We start from the raw sequence: 16089 nt of genomic DNA on the forward strand, positions 1-16089 counted from the left end.
AAAAAATGCTAGAGCTTTGTGACACGTTAGGCAGCATCTGTGGAAAGAGTAAATGACTTGATATTCCATTGATAATATTTCATCAGAACTCACAAAGTTACAAAGTAAGTTTTTTTTGAGTTGCAGAAAGTAGGAGGGGCAATCTACAAAGGCAATATCTACTGGGTGAAAACCAACAGAGACTGATGCAAGACCTGGGCCAAAACTGGCAGTCCTGATGAAGGGTCTCGGCCTGAAACATCGACTGTTTACTCTTTTCCATAGGTGCTGCCTGGATTTCTGAGAATAAGATATTTCTGACAACTGGTTTTGACATGAAACATAATCTCTGTTACTGATTCCACAGGTACTAAATGTTAGTTGTCCACTTCCATTCATGACGCAACATTTCAGAATTGCAGATCTTTGATCTAATCTAACGATACTGAGGTTGAATGAGGAATGCTGGTGGCCATTAGATCAAGAGTTGGGTGGTCTACTATTTCTTACATTCTTGTGTTGATTCTTTCTGGAAGTCCTCTGCCATGGAGTATACTTAAAGATAATATGAGTGCATTTTTGGGCACTGCAGTGATCGTGGCTATGTAGACCGACAGGAAAATGGTATTGAGAGACAGGATTACCCATACTCTTATTGAATGACAGAATAGATTCGAGGAGCTGGTTGGCCTTCTCACTGCCTCTGATTATGATCACCTACAGTACTGTGCAAAAGTCTTAGGCACCCTAAATTTTTTAATGTAAATTTTGATTCAGATGTTTATTTTTTGTCTTCTACATTAGTGTGTCAGAAAAGAGCAAATTTCAGATTTCCAAACTTTCATTTTCCAAAAAAAAATTAAATGTTACAGAGAAATTTTTATATTTCATTAAGGAAAGTAATATTTTAAGTGAAAGTCCACTTTTCAGATAAAAACTTGATAACTTTGTAGGTATATAGCCCAGCACATGATTAAACAAAGACAACAAACAGGATGTTAATGATCAGTACGGTAAGTTGAACGTGCTAAACTGATTAACTGAAATAGAAATGAGTGTGGAAGGAATCATACTGGGCAAAGGACAGCCAAATTAAAAGGTGAGGGTGTGACAGATGTGACAGTTTAACCTTCAAATCATCAATTCTTACACCATGGCAATAGTGAGCACAGCAACAAGACACAAGGTTGTCATTCTGCATCGGCAAGGTCTCTCTCCAGCAGAAATTTCACAGAAGGCAGGAGTTTCAAGATGTGCTGTCCAAGCTGTTCTGAAGAATCACAAAGAAACTGGCAAAGTGGAGGACCAGAAATGCAGTGGTGGGCCATGGAAACTGAGTGCAGCAGACAAGAGATATATCAAAGTGATATTCCTTCTGAACTGGAAGACATCCAGCACCGCTATCAGCTCTGAACTCATAAAAACCACTGGAACCTAAATACAGCCCTCTGTAGTCCAGAGAAGTCTTGTCAGAGGTGGTCTTCATGGAAGAGTTGTAGCCAAAAAGCTATTCCTCCAAAGTGGAAGCAAAGCCAAGAGACTCAGCTACGCACAGAAACCCAAGGACTGGAGTGGTGAACGGTGGCAACAAGTGTTCTGGACTGATGAGTCAAAATCTGAAGTTTTTGGTTCAAGCATGAGGCAGTTTGTTCATAGAGGAGCTGGAGAGTGCTACATGGATGAGTGTCTGCAGCCAGGAATGAAGCACAGCAGAGGCTTCCCGCAGGTTTGGGGATGTATTTCTGCAAATTGAGTTGGTGATCTTGTCAGAATTAATGAAATCCTCAGTGCTGAGAAGTACAAGCAGATTTTCATCCACCACATCACACCATCAGAGAGGCATCTAATTGGTCCCAACTTCATTCTGCAGCAGGATAATGACCCCAAACACCTAGCCAGGGTCGTAAAGAACTAGCTTCAACGGAAAGAAGAACAAGAAGTTCTGTAACAGATGTTTTGGCTTCTACTGAGCCCTGATCTCAACATCATCAGGGCTGTCCGTGATTACCTGGAGAGACAGGAGCAAGCGAGACAACTAACGTCTTCAGAAGAACTTCACAAGTTCTAGATGCTTGGAAGAACCTACCAGCTGATTTTTTATTTCTTATAAAACTGCGCGACAATGTACCTAGGAGAATTAATGCAGTTTTAAAGACAAAGGATGGTCACACCAAATATTGATTTGATTTAGTTTTTTTGCAGTTTACTGCTCTTTATAGTATTTTTTGATATTTAGAAACATTTCATTGGTTTTGAAAACATCTTCACTTTACAGAATTTTATTTTCCATGTGCTCAAGACTTTTGCACAGTTCCGTATATAGATAGAGAAAGGAATTGTGCACTGTGGGAATGTTTCAGAAACGAATGCTTCAAAAATAATTATTATCACTGTGTGATATTTTGCCAGGCGAGAGTGTACCTGTGATGAAGACTCCTCTACCTATTCAAGATGTGGCCTATTCTTCTGAAGAACACAAGCGGCACACACTTTTCTGTGGAACTCAGGTTGTGCAGTCAAAGAGCTACAGCACAGATCAGCAAGTTTTGGCTGTGGTAGTGAGAACAGGTACTGATTGGACAGAACCAGGGATCTGATAAAACCAGAATAAGAGTGCATTGGTATTAGACAATATTCAGCAAAAGATTTTAATCTGGTGGTTGACTGTGTAGCAGGAATCTGCCATGCTACCCCCAGATTGTGCTTGGGCGACAAAAACATTTTTTACTGCACCATCAAATTTGTTGTCTAATCAAAAAAACATGATCAAGGGTCTACCTCTAAAAGGTGCCTTAAGTAGCCTGGAATTTGATAATACAGGACTTCCCTCTGAAATTTCTGACCTCAAAGTAGAGGACGGATAAATGACGGAAGGTGTATGAACCACACCACATCTCCGTGTGAAGTGATTAGCAGCTCAAGCAGCTATTACCAGGAGAGATACAGGTTGATGTTTAAAATTGAGGCAGTTCGTCAAAGCTGGAGGAAGTTAGAAATGTAATATTATAGGCATACCTTGGGAGGAAGCAAGTGGTGAAGCTAGTAATGAGCAAAAGTCTGTGATAGGCTGAAGGGAAGGTAGAAGGCAAAGGCTTGGGTAATATTTCCTTCTGTATTTCTTTCAGGCAGGAATCATATAACATTGATCCTCTCAGATAAAGAGTGGGTGAATACCTGTAATTTTTTTTAATGAGGTTTATTTCTCAGAAAAGTCAGTTATAAGGATTAAATCTCATGGAAGTAATGTTGATATATCCTAGAATGATTTTTAAAAAGAGTTGCTTCTGCCTCCAGTGAGGATATTGAAAGATATTTCAAAGTTGTAGTAAGATGTTCCAAAGTTGTTGGGGGGTGGGAGAATCTGGATTCAGCTGTCAAAGAACCACAGGAAGGATCAGGGTTGGTGGCTGTAATACTTATAATGTCCCTGCTAGCCGAGGCAGCTTCCATTTGCTTTATCTGCAGCACAAGACATACTTATTGCCTTACCAGGTCAACCTCTGTTTGGATTTCTTTTCAGAGGTAGGAACAGAAACATGAGTTATTGCTTTCTCAGGTAGCATTAAAATCTTTTGCTGATAATGAGAAAAGTTAGAAAAGATGGTTGTTCAGCTGTGACTCCAGAATTGGCATATGTGAAGAATGGCTTTCAACTTGAGCAACTAAATTTTGTAAGCCAGTGTCATTGAGGCATTGTGCTCTATTGTTAGCTTGGTGCAGTTTTTCTTTAAAGAGTGTAGACAGTTAATTCCTCGCACTTCCTTCTCTGAAGGCTTTTGCACAAGTAAAGGAGAACTGATCAGTTCTATTCTGTATCCTAAACCTCTGGGGTTTAAATTCTACAAAGATGCGATGAAGTTCATCATCTTTCTTGGAATACTTGGTAAGAGTATTTTTTTTTATTTGTGGGGAATCATTTTGCCTTTGTCTATGTAATTATGACACACCCTTTTCTTCTGTGAGACTTGCTCTTGTTAAATACCAGATGGAAAGTGAAGGGCTGTAACTCTAATTAATTTATTGAAGTCAAAACTAGGTGCTGAGCTTTTGAAATGAAAGCAAAGTACTGAGCAGGTGTGGCAGCATGTATGGATAAAGAAGCAGTCAATATTTCAGATCAGTGACCCTTCAGTTCTGTAATAGTTGTTCAGTTACTCTTAATGCAAATGCTGCCTCACCTGCTATACATTTCAGAATGAATTGCCCTCATTAATAAAATAAAATAAAGATGATATTTTAATAACACAGATTCCACAAAGCTGGTATCGGTGAATCTTCCTTATTCTGGCAGTGGAATAGATTAATCTTGAGATACTGGGCACCAGATTTAATAGCGTAAATGCAAGGAAACCATCTATAAATGTTATGCTTTCAGTTTGGGAACTAAACACCAGAAATGAGTAAAGATTCATGCACTGGGTTCTTGCTTATAAACATGTATGGACCTCAGAAGAAGAAAAATGAGGTTTGTTGTGATACTGACCTTATCCAGACATTGCTCAAGCACCTCACTTGGCAAAGTATTAGCATTTTTCAATATCTTATGACAAGCCAGAGAAAAATATAACATGCAGTTAGGAAGGAAACTAGATGTTACAATTACCAAATTCCTGGTTACCTCAGAGACTATAACATATGGTATTAAACTATCATCAGGTTTGATTCAAGACTAACTTGTGATTTTTTGTTACAGCTTTGATTGGGGACATATACAGCATTGTGATTCTAGAAAAACAGAAGGTAAGTACTTTGAGACTTACTTGTCTTTGTTTAGCAGTTTCAGACCATGAAGAGACTTTTTCTTTCTAATCATAGATAGCATTTTGCAGATCCTGAGATCCAGAAGGATTGTTTAATGTAGAGTGGTGTGGGAGAGTGAAGGATGCAGCTCCCTTTCTGAGTTCTCTCATGTGCTCTTTGGGGAAGCTTTTTGAATGGGGACCAAGCTCTTGTATATAGAAAAACATCCGCAAAATTGGCAGACCTCTCATATATTTCAAAAAAATCACTAGTTTTAAATTACAATAGAAGGTATAAGCTGTATTATTTCAAAGTATCATTGAAGGATACAGCATGGAAGTAGGCTGTTCAGCCCATCAGGATTGCACTGACCATCAACCATCCATTTAGGTTGTTTTACATTAATCCTGTTTTTTCCCCCAAATTCTCATCAACTGTCCCAAGTCTTCCAGTTGCATCTGCACTATCACTATTACATTAATGCAAATATCTAATCAGTCAATCATGTGGCAGCAACTCAATGCATAAAAGCGTGCAGACATAGTCAAAAGGTTCAGTTGTTTAGACCAAACATTGAAATGGGTAGAAAATATGATCTAAATGATTGACTGTGGAATGATTGGTGGTGCCAGATGGAATGGTTTGAGTATCTCACAAAGTGCTGATCTCTTGGGATGTTCATGCACAACAGTCACTGGAGTTCACAGAGAATGGAGCAAAAAAGTCCAGTTCTATGGGTGATAACGCCTTGTTAATGAGAGGTTCGAAGAGAATAGCCAGACTGCCTCAAGCTGACAGGAAGGTGACATTAACTCAAATAACCACGTCTTACAACAACAGTGTGCAGAAGAGGGTCTCTGAATGCACAACTTGTCGAACCTTGAAGTGGTTGAGCTACAGCAACAGAAAACCACACCGGGGTCCACTCCTGTACCTAATAAAGTGACTACGGAGTGTATGAACCCATGAACACTACCTTGTTATTCCTCCTTTGCACTATTTGTTCATTGTTACTGTAACCAATAGTTTTGTTTTGTCTTGCTCTGTACTGCTGCCACAGAACAGCAACTTTTATGGCACAAGTCGGCGGTAATAATTCTGATTCTGATCTTGCATTACAGTGGTCTAGTAATCTATCAGTCCTTTGTGGGAAGAAACCCTTTCAGCGAAAATGGGCATAGTGGTTAGCATAATGCTGTACAGTACCAGCGACCCGTGTTCAATTCTTGCCACTGCCTGTAAGGAGTTTGTACGTTCCGTCTGTGACTGCGTGGGTTTCCACTGTGTGCTCCAGTTTCCCCCCACAGTCCAAAGATATACCGGTTGGTAGGTTAATAAGTCATTGCAAATTGTCCCGTGATTAGGATTAAATTGGAATTGTTGTGTGGCGCGGCTCAAAGGGCCTGAAGAGCCTATTCTGTGCTGTATCTCAATAGAAATAGATAAATAAAATAGGGTCCTGTTTGTTAATTGCAAAATTAACAAACAGGACCCAAAGTTAGGATTGAACTTCGGTCTTTAGTGTCATGAGGCGTCGGCTCTAGTGGCTGTACTACTGCCCTACTTTCATTTAGTTTGCTTCTGAGGTTTTGGTGTCCATTTGGGGAATTCTAAAATTGTGCCACATAATCCAAGAAGTGCAAGTCAGTCCAGTTAACAAGGTGTGCTCATTGTAAAGCAGTGTGTAAAGAGCATTAGTTTTCTTTAGAATTCAGTTTCTGCTTTCTCCGTTGCCTTTGTTGTTAATATGTTGTGGTTTTCAAGTAGCCCGGTCTTCCTTATAATGAGTCTTTCTTTCCTTCACATTTATAGGTGTCACTGGGCCGGCTGTTGACCCGTATCCTTGATTTGATCACGATCATTATTCCACCTGCTCTCCCTGCTGCCATGACTGTTGGGACAATCTATGCTCAAGACAGACTGAAAAAATATGGGATATTCTGTATTAGTCCCCCACGCATTAATATCTGTGGCAAACTGAAACTCATCTGCTTTGATAAGGTGAGAAGTCTAATCAGCAAAGGACTCTGGCTTAGACTTCCAAGTGTAAATTTTCAGCAGCCATTCCCAAGCTAATTCCTTTCCTTCTCAGACAGGGACACTTACAGAGGAAGGCCTGGACTTTTGGGGAGTTGTATTGGCGGCAGGCAAGAACTTCGATCGGATTATTCATGACACTCAGCACCTGGATAACAGTCAAATGCTGCATGCACTGGCCACCTGTCATAGCGTCACACTGCTAAATAGTCAACCAATTGGTGACCCACTTGACCTGAAGATGATTGAGTCAACTGGTTGGGTAAGTCAACACCTGGACTAGCTTTTCCAATGTACTCTCACTGAAAGGAGAAGATGGCAATATTTGGTTTTGTTCAAAAAATTGTAGAGTATGCAGAATTTGCAGGGTTTACATCTGCAATTGATTAAGTTTTAGTTTGCAAAACTACATCTCTCCGTTCTCTAAATGGTGACCGTAATTACAGGAGTGGAGGAACTCCTTTCACCCAGAAGATAGTGGGAGTTGGGAACTCACTGCCTAAAAGGGTGGAGGAGACAGAAAAGTATTTAGACAAGCATTTGATGAACCATAGCCTACAAGACTAAGAGTTGGAAGAACTAGGCTGTCTAGCCTGTGTGGATGCAGTAGATTAAAAGACTTCTTCCTGTGTTGTAAACTTAGTGATTTTCATAATTCTATTCAGTCCTAGCAACATACTACAAACAGCACTGAGGTAAATAAACCATTAATTAATTCCAGGTATTAGCCACAGGGCGTGAAAAGGAACAATAACAATTCCAGGTGTTCTTAAGTTGACTGTCTGCCAGGTGTACCTGGAGAACTTCAGAGACTTCTTTTAGTAGAATTGAGATTTTTTTAATGTCAAAACCTAATCAGTAGAAGAGTTTGATATGCTGCCTAGGATTTTCTTACATTGCATGACTGAACAGCTAAGTCCAAATCACAATTTAAAATGAACCATTTAAAAGCTTTGTTATGCTAACTGCCTTTCCTCTTGCAAGATCTCCACCTGGTGGAGAGGGGTCAGAGGGCATTTGCCTGTGAAATATATTCATTAGCACCTTGGTGGTCACCTGGCTTCCAAATTCCAACCCCTTTCCACTTGGATAACTTCATGACACTGCATTTGTCATGGTTATGAACCCCTTTCCTCATTTAATGTGACATTTGGAGCATCAACACACAAGAATATAAATGAAAGCAGGTGATAGTTTGTAGTTCAGTGTGGTTATCCTATGTGGTGGTGGTATTTGCTCTATTGTTAGTTTGTCCATAAATTATTTGTATTTACATTAGTGAACATGTACTCCATTTTCAGATTCTGAATGATGAGACTGCGGACTTGGATGTGAACAGAACATTTGGAATGAAAGTTCTGGCTGTCATGAAGCCTCCACAGCTGGAAGAACAGCCATTTGGAAGTGTTGAGTGTCCTTGTTTAATGATCGATTCTGGGGCAGAATTGGCTGTGTTCCAATGTTCTATTCTAATCTCTCTTTTGAATTGGGCCTGTTAATGATATCTGTGAGGAGTAACTAGAAATGTTGAGATGGTAATTGCACTGTTCAGTGTGGTACTGAAGCATTCAGACCAGCAGTTATCCCTGATTCGTCTGTTTATCTGTATAGGGCCCAGATAGAATAAAAGTAAAAGAAATATGCTGGGCAAAGAACTGTATCGGGCAGTGATAAATTTGCCTGATATCAAAGTCTTGTAGATTAAGATTAACATGGGACAGTTATGTGATGTTCCAATTGGGAATAGCCTGTAGCACTTGTTAGAAATAATTATTTGAGCCATAATAGCCAGGTCATCTGAGTAGAAAATAACAGATGTTTATTTTATATGAAAAGCATTAACTAAATTGATTGGCCTTTGCCCAGATGATCAAAACTAATCAGATACATTAGATAAATTTTTGGAAAATCTGCAATGGTTCCCTCTCCTCACTAATACATTGACACAAATCAATTCAGCATCTTGTTCAAGGCTAGTAGTACGTGTTCCTTACTGGTATGATTTAACACAGCTAATTTGTAATATTGGTACCCAGTGCATTTGCCTGATTCCATTATTGGCAAAGTACATAATTGGCAAGTTAAATTGGTAAAATTAGTTGGAAACACAAAACCTACAGCACAATACAGGCCCATCAGCTCACAAAGCTATGCCGAACATGTCCTTACCTTAGAACTACCTAGGCTTACCCGTAGTTGTCTATTTTTCTAAGCTTCATGTACCTATCCAGGAGTCTCTTAAAAGACCCTATCGTTTCCACCTCCACCACCACCGCCGGCAGCCTATTCCACCCACTCATCATTCTTTGCGTAAAGAACTTAACCCTGACATCTCCTCTGTACCTACTTCCAAGCACCTTAAAATTATGCCCTCTCGTGCTAGCCATTTCAGTCCTGGGAAGAAGCCTCTGACTATCCACATGATCGATGCCTCTCATCATCTTATACACCTCTATCAGGTCACCTCTCATCCTCCGTCGCTTCAAGGAGAAAAGGCCGAGTTCACTCAACCTATTCTCATAAGGCATGCTCCCCAGTCCAGGCTACATCCTTGTAAATCTCCTCTGCACCCGTTCTATGGTTTCCATGTCCTTCCTGTAGTGAGGCGACCAGAATTGTTCTCCAAGTGGGGCCTGACCAGGGTCCTATATAGCTGCAACATTACCTCTCAGCTTTTGTACAGTTGATAATGTCTTCAGTTAGTCTTGCATCACTTTGAGAAAGGAGAGATAATATATGGCTGTTCTCTAATAAGAAATTTGATTACAACTGATGTGGGAATACAGTGACACAGTCAGAGTTCTTGTTACATCCTTGGAAATAAAATATAAAGTTAGGCTTAGTTATAAAATTAAGTTATAAATATTCACCGGTTAGGAATACAAATATGGATGTGCCTGATGGTTGAAGCAGTAGAAGATATAAGCAGTGACCATTTCACTGGATTCTAGCTAGAGTTAGCAGCTTCAGAAAAAATGAAGGGAGACAAAAGGTTAAAATTGAGTATTTTTTTAAAAACAAAGTACCCTGTATCAGATATCAAACATCAACTCTTGGAGAATAGTGATGGTGGAGTGGGCTGTTGGCAGTATCATGGTACTGGTAGGTGACTCCAGAGATGTATCACAGCTGATAGAGTTGCTTCCTCACCACACCAGCGGTTTGAAATCAGTCCGGACCACTTGTGTTGTCTGTGTGGAGTTTGCATTTTTTCCATATGTGATGCTGCAGTTCACCCTGGGTCCTCTGTTTTCATTCCATATCCCAAAGGGACATGCCTTTTGGTGAATCACTCTAAGTTGCCCTTAGTGTATAAATGAGTGTTAGAATTGGGAGCAGTTAACTGGATTGTAGTTGGAATAAAATGGGTGAGCGTGGGATTAATATAAATGGATGCTTTATGGTCAGCACAGATCTAGTGGGTTGAAGGAGCACTTTGCTTGTACTATTGACTCTTTGATGGTGGGACAGTCTTTTGTTGTTAAAGAATGGTCATGTGAATGCATTGCCCCTGACAGTGGGTATTAAGGAGTTGATTTATAACCCTTGCCACATATCTGTTCTTTTTCTCAAAACTAGAAACAAGAAACGATGTTGGGGATTCTTCGTCGTTTTCCATTTTCTTCGACATTACAGAGAATGAGTGTGATCACAAAGAAACCAGACAATTCTCCACTTGAGGCATACGTGAAAGGGGCACCTGAAATGGTTGCCAGCCTTTGTGTAAAGGAAACAGGTAACTGACATTAGCTCATAAACTTCAAATTTGCATTACTTCTGGTTATTGGTTTAAGTGATTTTTCAGTGTTTAAAGAGTAAAGCTCTAGACAGTAATAAATTAAGTAGGATTAAAAACTTTACAAAATTAGGGGAACATCAACCATAGACATTACTTAATTTCTAAATACATTATTTAGATTCGTGGTGATCTCTCATTTTTACACAATGGATAGTTTAGTAAAGACAGAGAAAAGGTTAGAGAGGTGAATAAGGTGATTTGACAGTGAAAGATCTGAGCATAAAAAGCATTTTAGCAGGTTCTGGATTGGGCAAGTAGCTCAGACAATGGGTGTTATATCAACTGAATGTATGGAAATGCTACTTCACATGCGTTAGGGGTTGGTGAGGGAAAATCACAGATGATTTCTTCATGCTGAGTTATTGAAAGAACAACTGTGACTGAGTTTAGAGAAGACTATCTTAGAGAAATTGGAAACAAGTTGGAATAATAGATGCTGATTTTTAAGACATTGAAGAACTTGAGCTATTATAAAAACTTGGTCTATATTTCTTTAAATTGGATTTATTTAAAAATTCACCACTGGCTGTTCAAACAGTGAAGATATGGAATTTGTTGGAGTCCTGACATTTTATGATGCAGAAAGGATGACATTTGTATTAACAAGATATTTTCATATTTGAATATGGTATTTTCTTTCCAACTGGGCTATTGTGATAAGGTGTGATAATGTAACCAATATTAATGTTACTTAACAGTGATATTTAGGTGCACAATTGGAAGGAACTACATTAAATAGTATTTAATATGCAGGCACCTGGAATCAGATTATCAGATACCTACGTAGCAGGCAGAATAAGGTTAGAGAGATGAAATTGCAATCATCGAAGGCAGGAGTTCCCAACCTGGGGTCCACGGAGCCCTTGGTTTAATGGCAGGGTCCATGGCATAAATAAGGTCAGGAACCCCTGATCTAAGGTATGAGACAAATTTCTAAGACTGAAGTTATGTGTGTTTGAGAAGCGGTAGGGGTTCAGCGTGACTGAAGTGGGCACAAGTGAAATGAAATGGGAGAATGGTGACGCAGGCTTCAGCAACTTGGGTGCTAAGTATAAGAGAAAAGCTTGACACAAAGGACACAGATTGAACCAGTTGTAGTTCTGCACGATATATACAAATGTTTGTCAAGTTTACCAAGTGATGGATCAATATAAGTCACTGCTCTGAAGTTATTACACGCAATACTAAAAGAACCACGAATGGCAATATCGATAATGATTCCCAGACCTCTACTGACCTTCATTAGAACAGAGCAGGCAGTGAGTAGGGTGGAGAAAAAAGATGGTGAGTAATAGAGAGCTTGTGATCACAGTTTAGCTTGTGTTTGGCAAAGTGATTAACTGGTCTTTATTTGGTCTTCAGTGTGGAAGACACGCAGCAGAATCCATATGCCTGGCCAAAAGAAATATAAGTATATCCTCACTTGGAAAGAATGTTTGGACACTGTGTGGGAGGTTTGGAATAACAGATGTTAAATCTTCTGTTCTTACATAGATAAGAAATAATAAGACTGGTGAAAGTTAAACAGGAAATCATCATATCAGAAATTAGTGAGGGTGAGAACATTGTACAGGTGGTGGGAATGGCAAAGTATAGCCTGTTAAATGTGGAGTCTATTTAGGGTCAAGCCACTAGTATCTCCGTAATGGCTGTGTGTGATCTGGAGTGAATAGGATCTGAAGGGAAAGAGTTGAATCTGGTTGAGGGGACCTGCACATTCAGAAGAAACAATATTAAAATGGAAACACAAGAGACTGCAGATACTGTAATCTGGAGCAATGTAAAGGCACTGGAGGAACTCAGCTGGTTAGACAGCATCTCCGGAGGGATATGGGCAGTCAACATTTTGCATTGACATCCCAAATGTCAATTGTCCATTTCCCTCCACAGAATATGAAGATGACCTTGTGAGGTAAAGTGATCCAGAGTGAAAAAATTCAACCATTACAAAGTCGGTTGATAGGAAGAATTCCAGATAGCTTTGAAAGCTGGAGGCTTTTAATAAATACCAGTGAAATCAAAGGGATTAAGTCTAGGTAGGACTGCCCAATTAGAGTGAATAGTCAGTGTTTGATCATGTTTCAAATGAAATGAGAGGTGATATTTCTCCTGCTTGACTATGTTTGCATCCAATACATATTCCTGTTTTTCCTTCCAGTTCCTGCTGATTTCTTTGAAGTATTAAGATACTATGCCAATGATGGGTATAGGGTTCTGGGACTTGCATTCAAAGCACTAAGTCATGATATTACCTTTGAGGAAGTACACACATTGGAGAGGTATGTAGCTGATATTATGAATAGTACTTCTTTGATTTTAATGTTATATTTGTAATTCCAAGACCCAGTTCAACAAACTCTTCTCGTCTCACATCCACCTTTTTTCTGTACTTGGGAATACTGTGCGTTCATTCATTAATTCTTTCACAGGACCTCAACATTTGGATGATCTTCCTGTCTTTGTTAATTGATTTGTAAAATCCTAGCTCTGTTAATTGTATCCTTCTTGCTGGTCTCGTGTAATTTGCTCTCTGGCTTTTTCTGGTTTCTCAGTTTGTTAAAACTAATAAGACGCAAGAGATGGTTAAATAATTTGTCTGCCCTGAAAGCAGAAAATGATGGATATACCCAGCAGTCCAGGCAGTATCTGTGGAAGGAAGATTGCTTTAAAGTTTCATCAATGGCCCTTTGTCAGAACTGGGGAAAGGGGAGAAAAAAAGCAAGTTAGTTTTAAGTTACAGAGGAGGTTAGGGAGGAATAGATTAGACTAAGGGAATATCTCTGATAGGGTGTGGCCAGGGTTGCCAAGGTGGTAAACTATAAATTAAATCTTACAGTCACTAGCTCAGTGGTAATTTAAGATAGTTTGTTTTCTCTCCAAGTTCTGATGAAGGACCTTTGATCTAAACAATTCCTTAAACACATGTTCCTTATTCCACATGTGAGAATCAGAGTCCGGTTTATTATCACCAGCATGTGTTGTGAAATTTGTTAACTTAACAGCAGCAGTTCAATTACAATACATAATGCGGAAGATAAATAAGTAAATAAATTACAGTATATTGAATAGGTTAAAAATAGTGCAAAAACAGAAATAATGTATATTTTAAAAAATGAGGTAGTGTGCAGGGGTTCGATGTCCATTTAGGAATCAGATGGCAGAGGGGAAGAAGCTGTTCCTGAATCGCTGAGTGGTGCTTTCAGGCTCCTGTACCTCCTACCTGATGGTAACAATCAGAAAAGCCCCTGGGTACTGGGGCTCCTTAATAATGGACGCTGCCTTTGCGAGACACAGCTCCTTGAAGATGTCCTGGGTACTTTGTAGGCTAGTACCCAAGATGAAGCCGACTACATTTACGACCCTCTGCAGCTTCTTTTAGTCCTTTCCAGAAGCCCTCCGCCCCCATACCAGACAGTGATGCGGCCGGTCAGAATGATCTCTATGGTACATCTATAGAAGTTTTTTGAGTGTTTTTGTTGACATACCAAACCTGGTTCTATTTCACATTTTCTGCATCTGCAGTATTTTTTGCTTTTCTATTTCTCTGCTCCATTTTGAGCAGTTAAATACATACAGTAAATGCGAGAGTGTAATGTTCGGGGAAGTCTGACTGCTAATTGGAAACATCCTTACCAATGCAACTATATGCTTTTGTACTGACAGGAATTCCGTGGAGAGTGAGATGACATTCCTGGGATTCCTGATCATGAGGAACATTTTGAAACCAGAAACAAAGCCTGTCATTGACAACCTGGTTAGAGCTAATTTTCGGACTGTAATGGTGACAGGTAAGAGGCATTGGTTGCGTAAGTGATGAAGAAATTATGAAATGTCAAGTGTGTGGTGGTGTTTCAGGATACTCTGACCCTTTTGGCTGAGCAGTATTATCTAGATAGGTTTACATTGAATGTGGACTGCCATCGTGTGGTGTTTGCTGGAAGTACTTTATGCTCATGATCTGAATTGGAATGTTGTTTGTCTATAGCATTCAGCCTTGTTTCCTGTGCATTCACTAATAATTTACTCTAAAGCTTCTAAATGTGGTTCCGTTCCACAGGAGGCAGGAACCCCTTACTAGATCATGAAATCCTGGCTTCTATTTTAGGTTTAATAACTTAAACAAGCCATAACTCAGAGAAGGAACAGCAACTTCATAGTTACCAGGATATTAGAACAGTATGTTGGGCCTTTTCTTCCAAAATCTTTACGGTGCTTTGTCTGAAAGAACATGAATGTGGCCATAAGTTAGTTCCCTGTTCTGTACAGTTCCTGCTGCTCTGGTTTGATGATATGATTGGATACCAAAGAAATAAGTCATAGTAACTCTGGTTCTTGGATCCTCTGGTACTAAATTATTCGTTCTACTTGTTTATTCTTCTTCCTCTACAAAGCTTGCCAACATGATCAAGGCAGTTGTAGATCTCATCTATTTTGTAAAAATACTGATTCATTTCAACGTGAATGGTAATATTTTTGTTTGATGAGAGGCCCAGACTGGAATTGTCAGTTATTCACTAGTTCACTCCTGCACCGAGGCACTTTTCACCATTTACAAAATTGCTTCTAAGAAGCAGCTCTAGTAACAACAAAATAGCATTACATGTGGCCACAGAATATTCTAGATTGCAGCTCAATTGCTAATTCAGTAAATGCTTAAAAAATTAAATCGTTTTTGGGCTCAAGAACTGAAAGCAGAGGGGGAAGAAACAGGCTAATTGAAGGATTTTTCTTCCAGGAGATAACATGCTGACAGCGCTGAATGTTGCCAGGAATTGTGGAATGGTGGGTTTGTCAGACAAAGTCATCTTTGCTAATGCCTCCCCACCCTCACTTGGTAAACCTGCTTGCGTGAAGTTCCAGCCGTCAGACCAAGAACTGGACCTGAATGTGACTCAGGTAGGTGATTATGTAGGATGAGAGAACAGATCAGTTTCTCGAGCATTCCATTGGATTATTATCAGAATGTAGAGTATTTAACAACAGAGCACCATTGGTCTTTGAAGCAAGCTGCAGAATAAATCACCTTGTATTTGGTAAGAAGAGTTGTTGAAACAAGTTGTTCATTCTTCTAGAACGTAGAACAGTACAGTATAGGAACAGACCACCTTTTCTTGCTGAATATTCAAGGTAGAGTGCTAAGGATAAACAACAAAGACTAGCTGAATTCTAAGATGGTGTTAGCTGTACTATAGCAGGCAAAGTCAAGTATAAAAGGTAAGACCTTTACAGTTTATGTATACTTGATAAAAATCAAAAGCAACACACCTAAGATGCTGGAGGAACTCAGCAGGCCAGGAAAAGAGTAAATAGTCGACGTTTCAGGCTGCTGTCCTTCATCAGGACTAGGAAGAAAGTGGGAAGAAGTCAGACTAAGAAGGTGGGGGGGGGGAGGAAGAAGTACAAGGTGGTGAGTGATAGGTGAAACTGGGAGAGGGGGGTAAAGTAAAAAGCTGGGAAGTTGATTCGTGACAGAGATAAAGGGCTGGAGAAGGGGGAACCTGATAGGAGAGGGTAGAAGACCATGGAGGAAAGGG

At 39.7% G+C, this 16089-nt stretch overlaps 1 protein-coding gene across 2 annotated transcripts in view; it reads left to right on the forward strand.

Annotated features, from left to right (window-relative positions):
* Nucleotides 1-16089, forward strand: part of atp13a2 (ATPase cation transporting 13A2) — a 94754-nt gene that overhangs the window by 62138 nt on the left and 16527 nt on the right. The window contains exons 12-21 of one of the 2 annotated variants that reach the window (XM_072244938.1): nucleotides 2389-2547; nucleotides 3752-3862; nucleotides 4673-4719; nucleotides 6532-6720; nucleotides 6812-7018; nucleotides 8058-8162; nucleotides 10336-10492; nucleotides 12714-12834; nucleotides 14219-14343; nucleotides 15291-15451. In XM_072244938.1, coding sequence (XP_072101039.1) covers nucleotides 2389-2547; nucleotides 3752-3862; nucleotides 4673-4719; nucleotides 6532-6720; nucleotides 6812-7018; nucleotides 8058-8162; nucleotides 10336-10492; nucleotides 12714-12834; nucleotides 14219-14343; nucleotides 15291-15451 — 1382 coding nt within the window. The remainder of the gene's footprint in view (nucleotides 1-2388; nucleotides 2548-3751; nucleotides 3863-4672; nucleotides 4720-6531; nucleotides 6721-6811; nucleotides 7019-8057; nucleotides 8163-10335; nucleotides 10493-12713; nucleotides 12835-14218; nucleotides 14344-15290; nucleotides 15452-16089) is intronic. The other variant, XM_072244939.1, reaches the window with a different exon arrangement.

This window comes from Mobula birostris, chromosome 27, assembly GCF_030028105.1.
Source record: "Mobula birostris isolate sMobBir1 chromosome 27, sMobBir1.hap1, whole genome shotgun sequence".
Classification (NCBI taxonomy): domain Eukaryota; kingdom Metazoa; phylum Chordata; class Chondrichthyes; order Myliobatiformes; family Myliobatidae; genus Mobula; species Mobula birostris.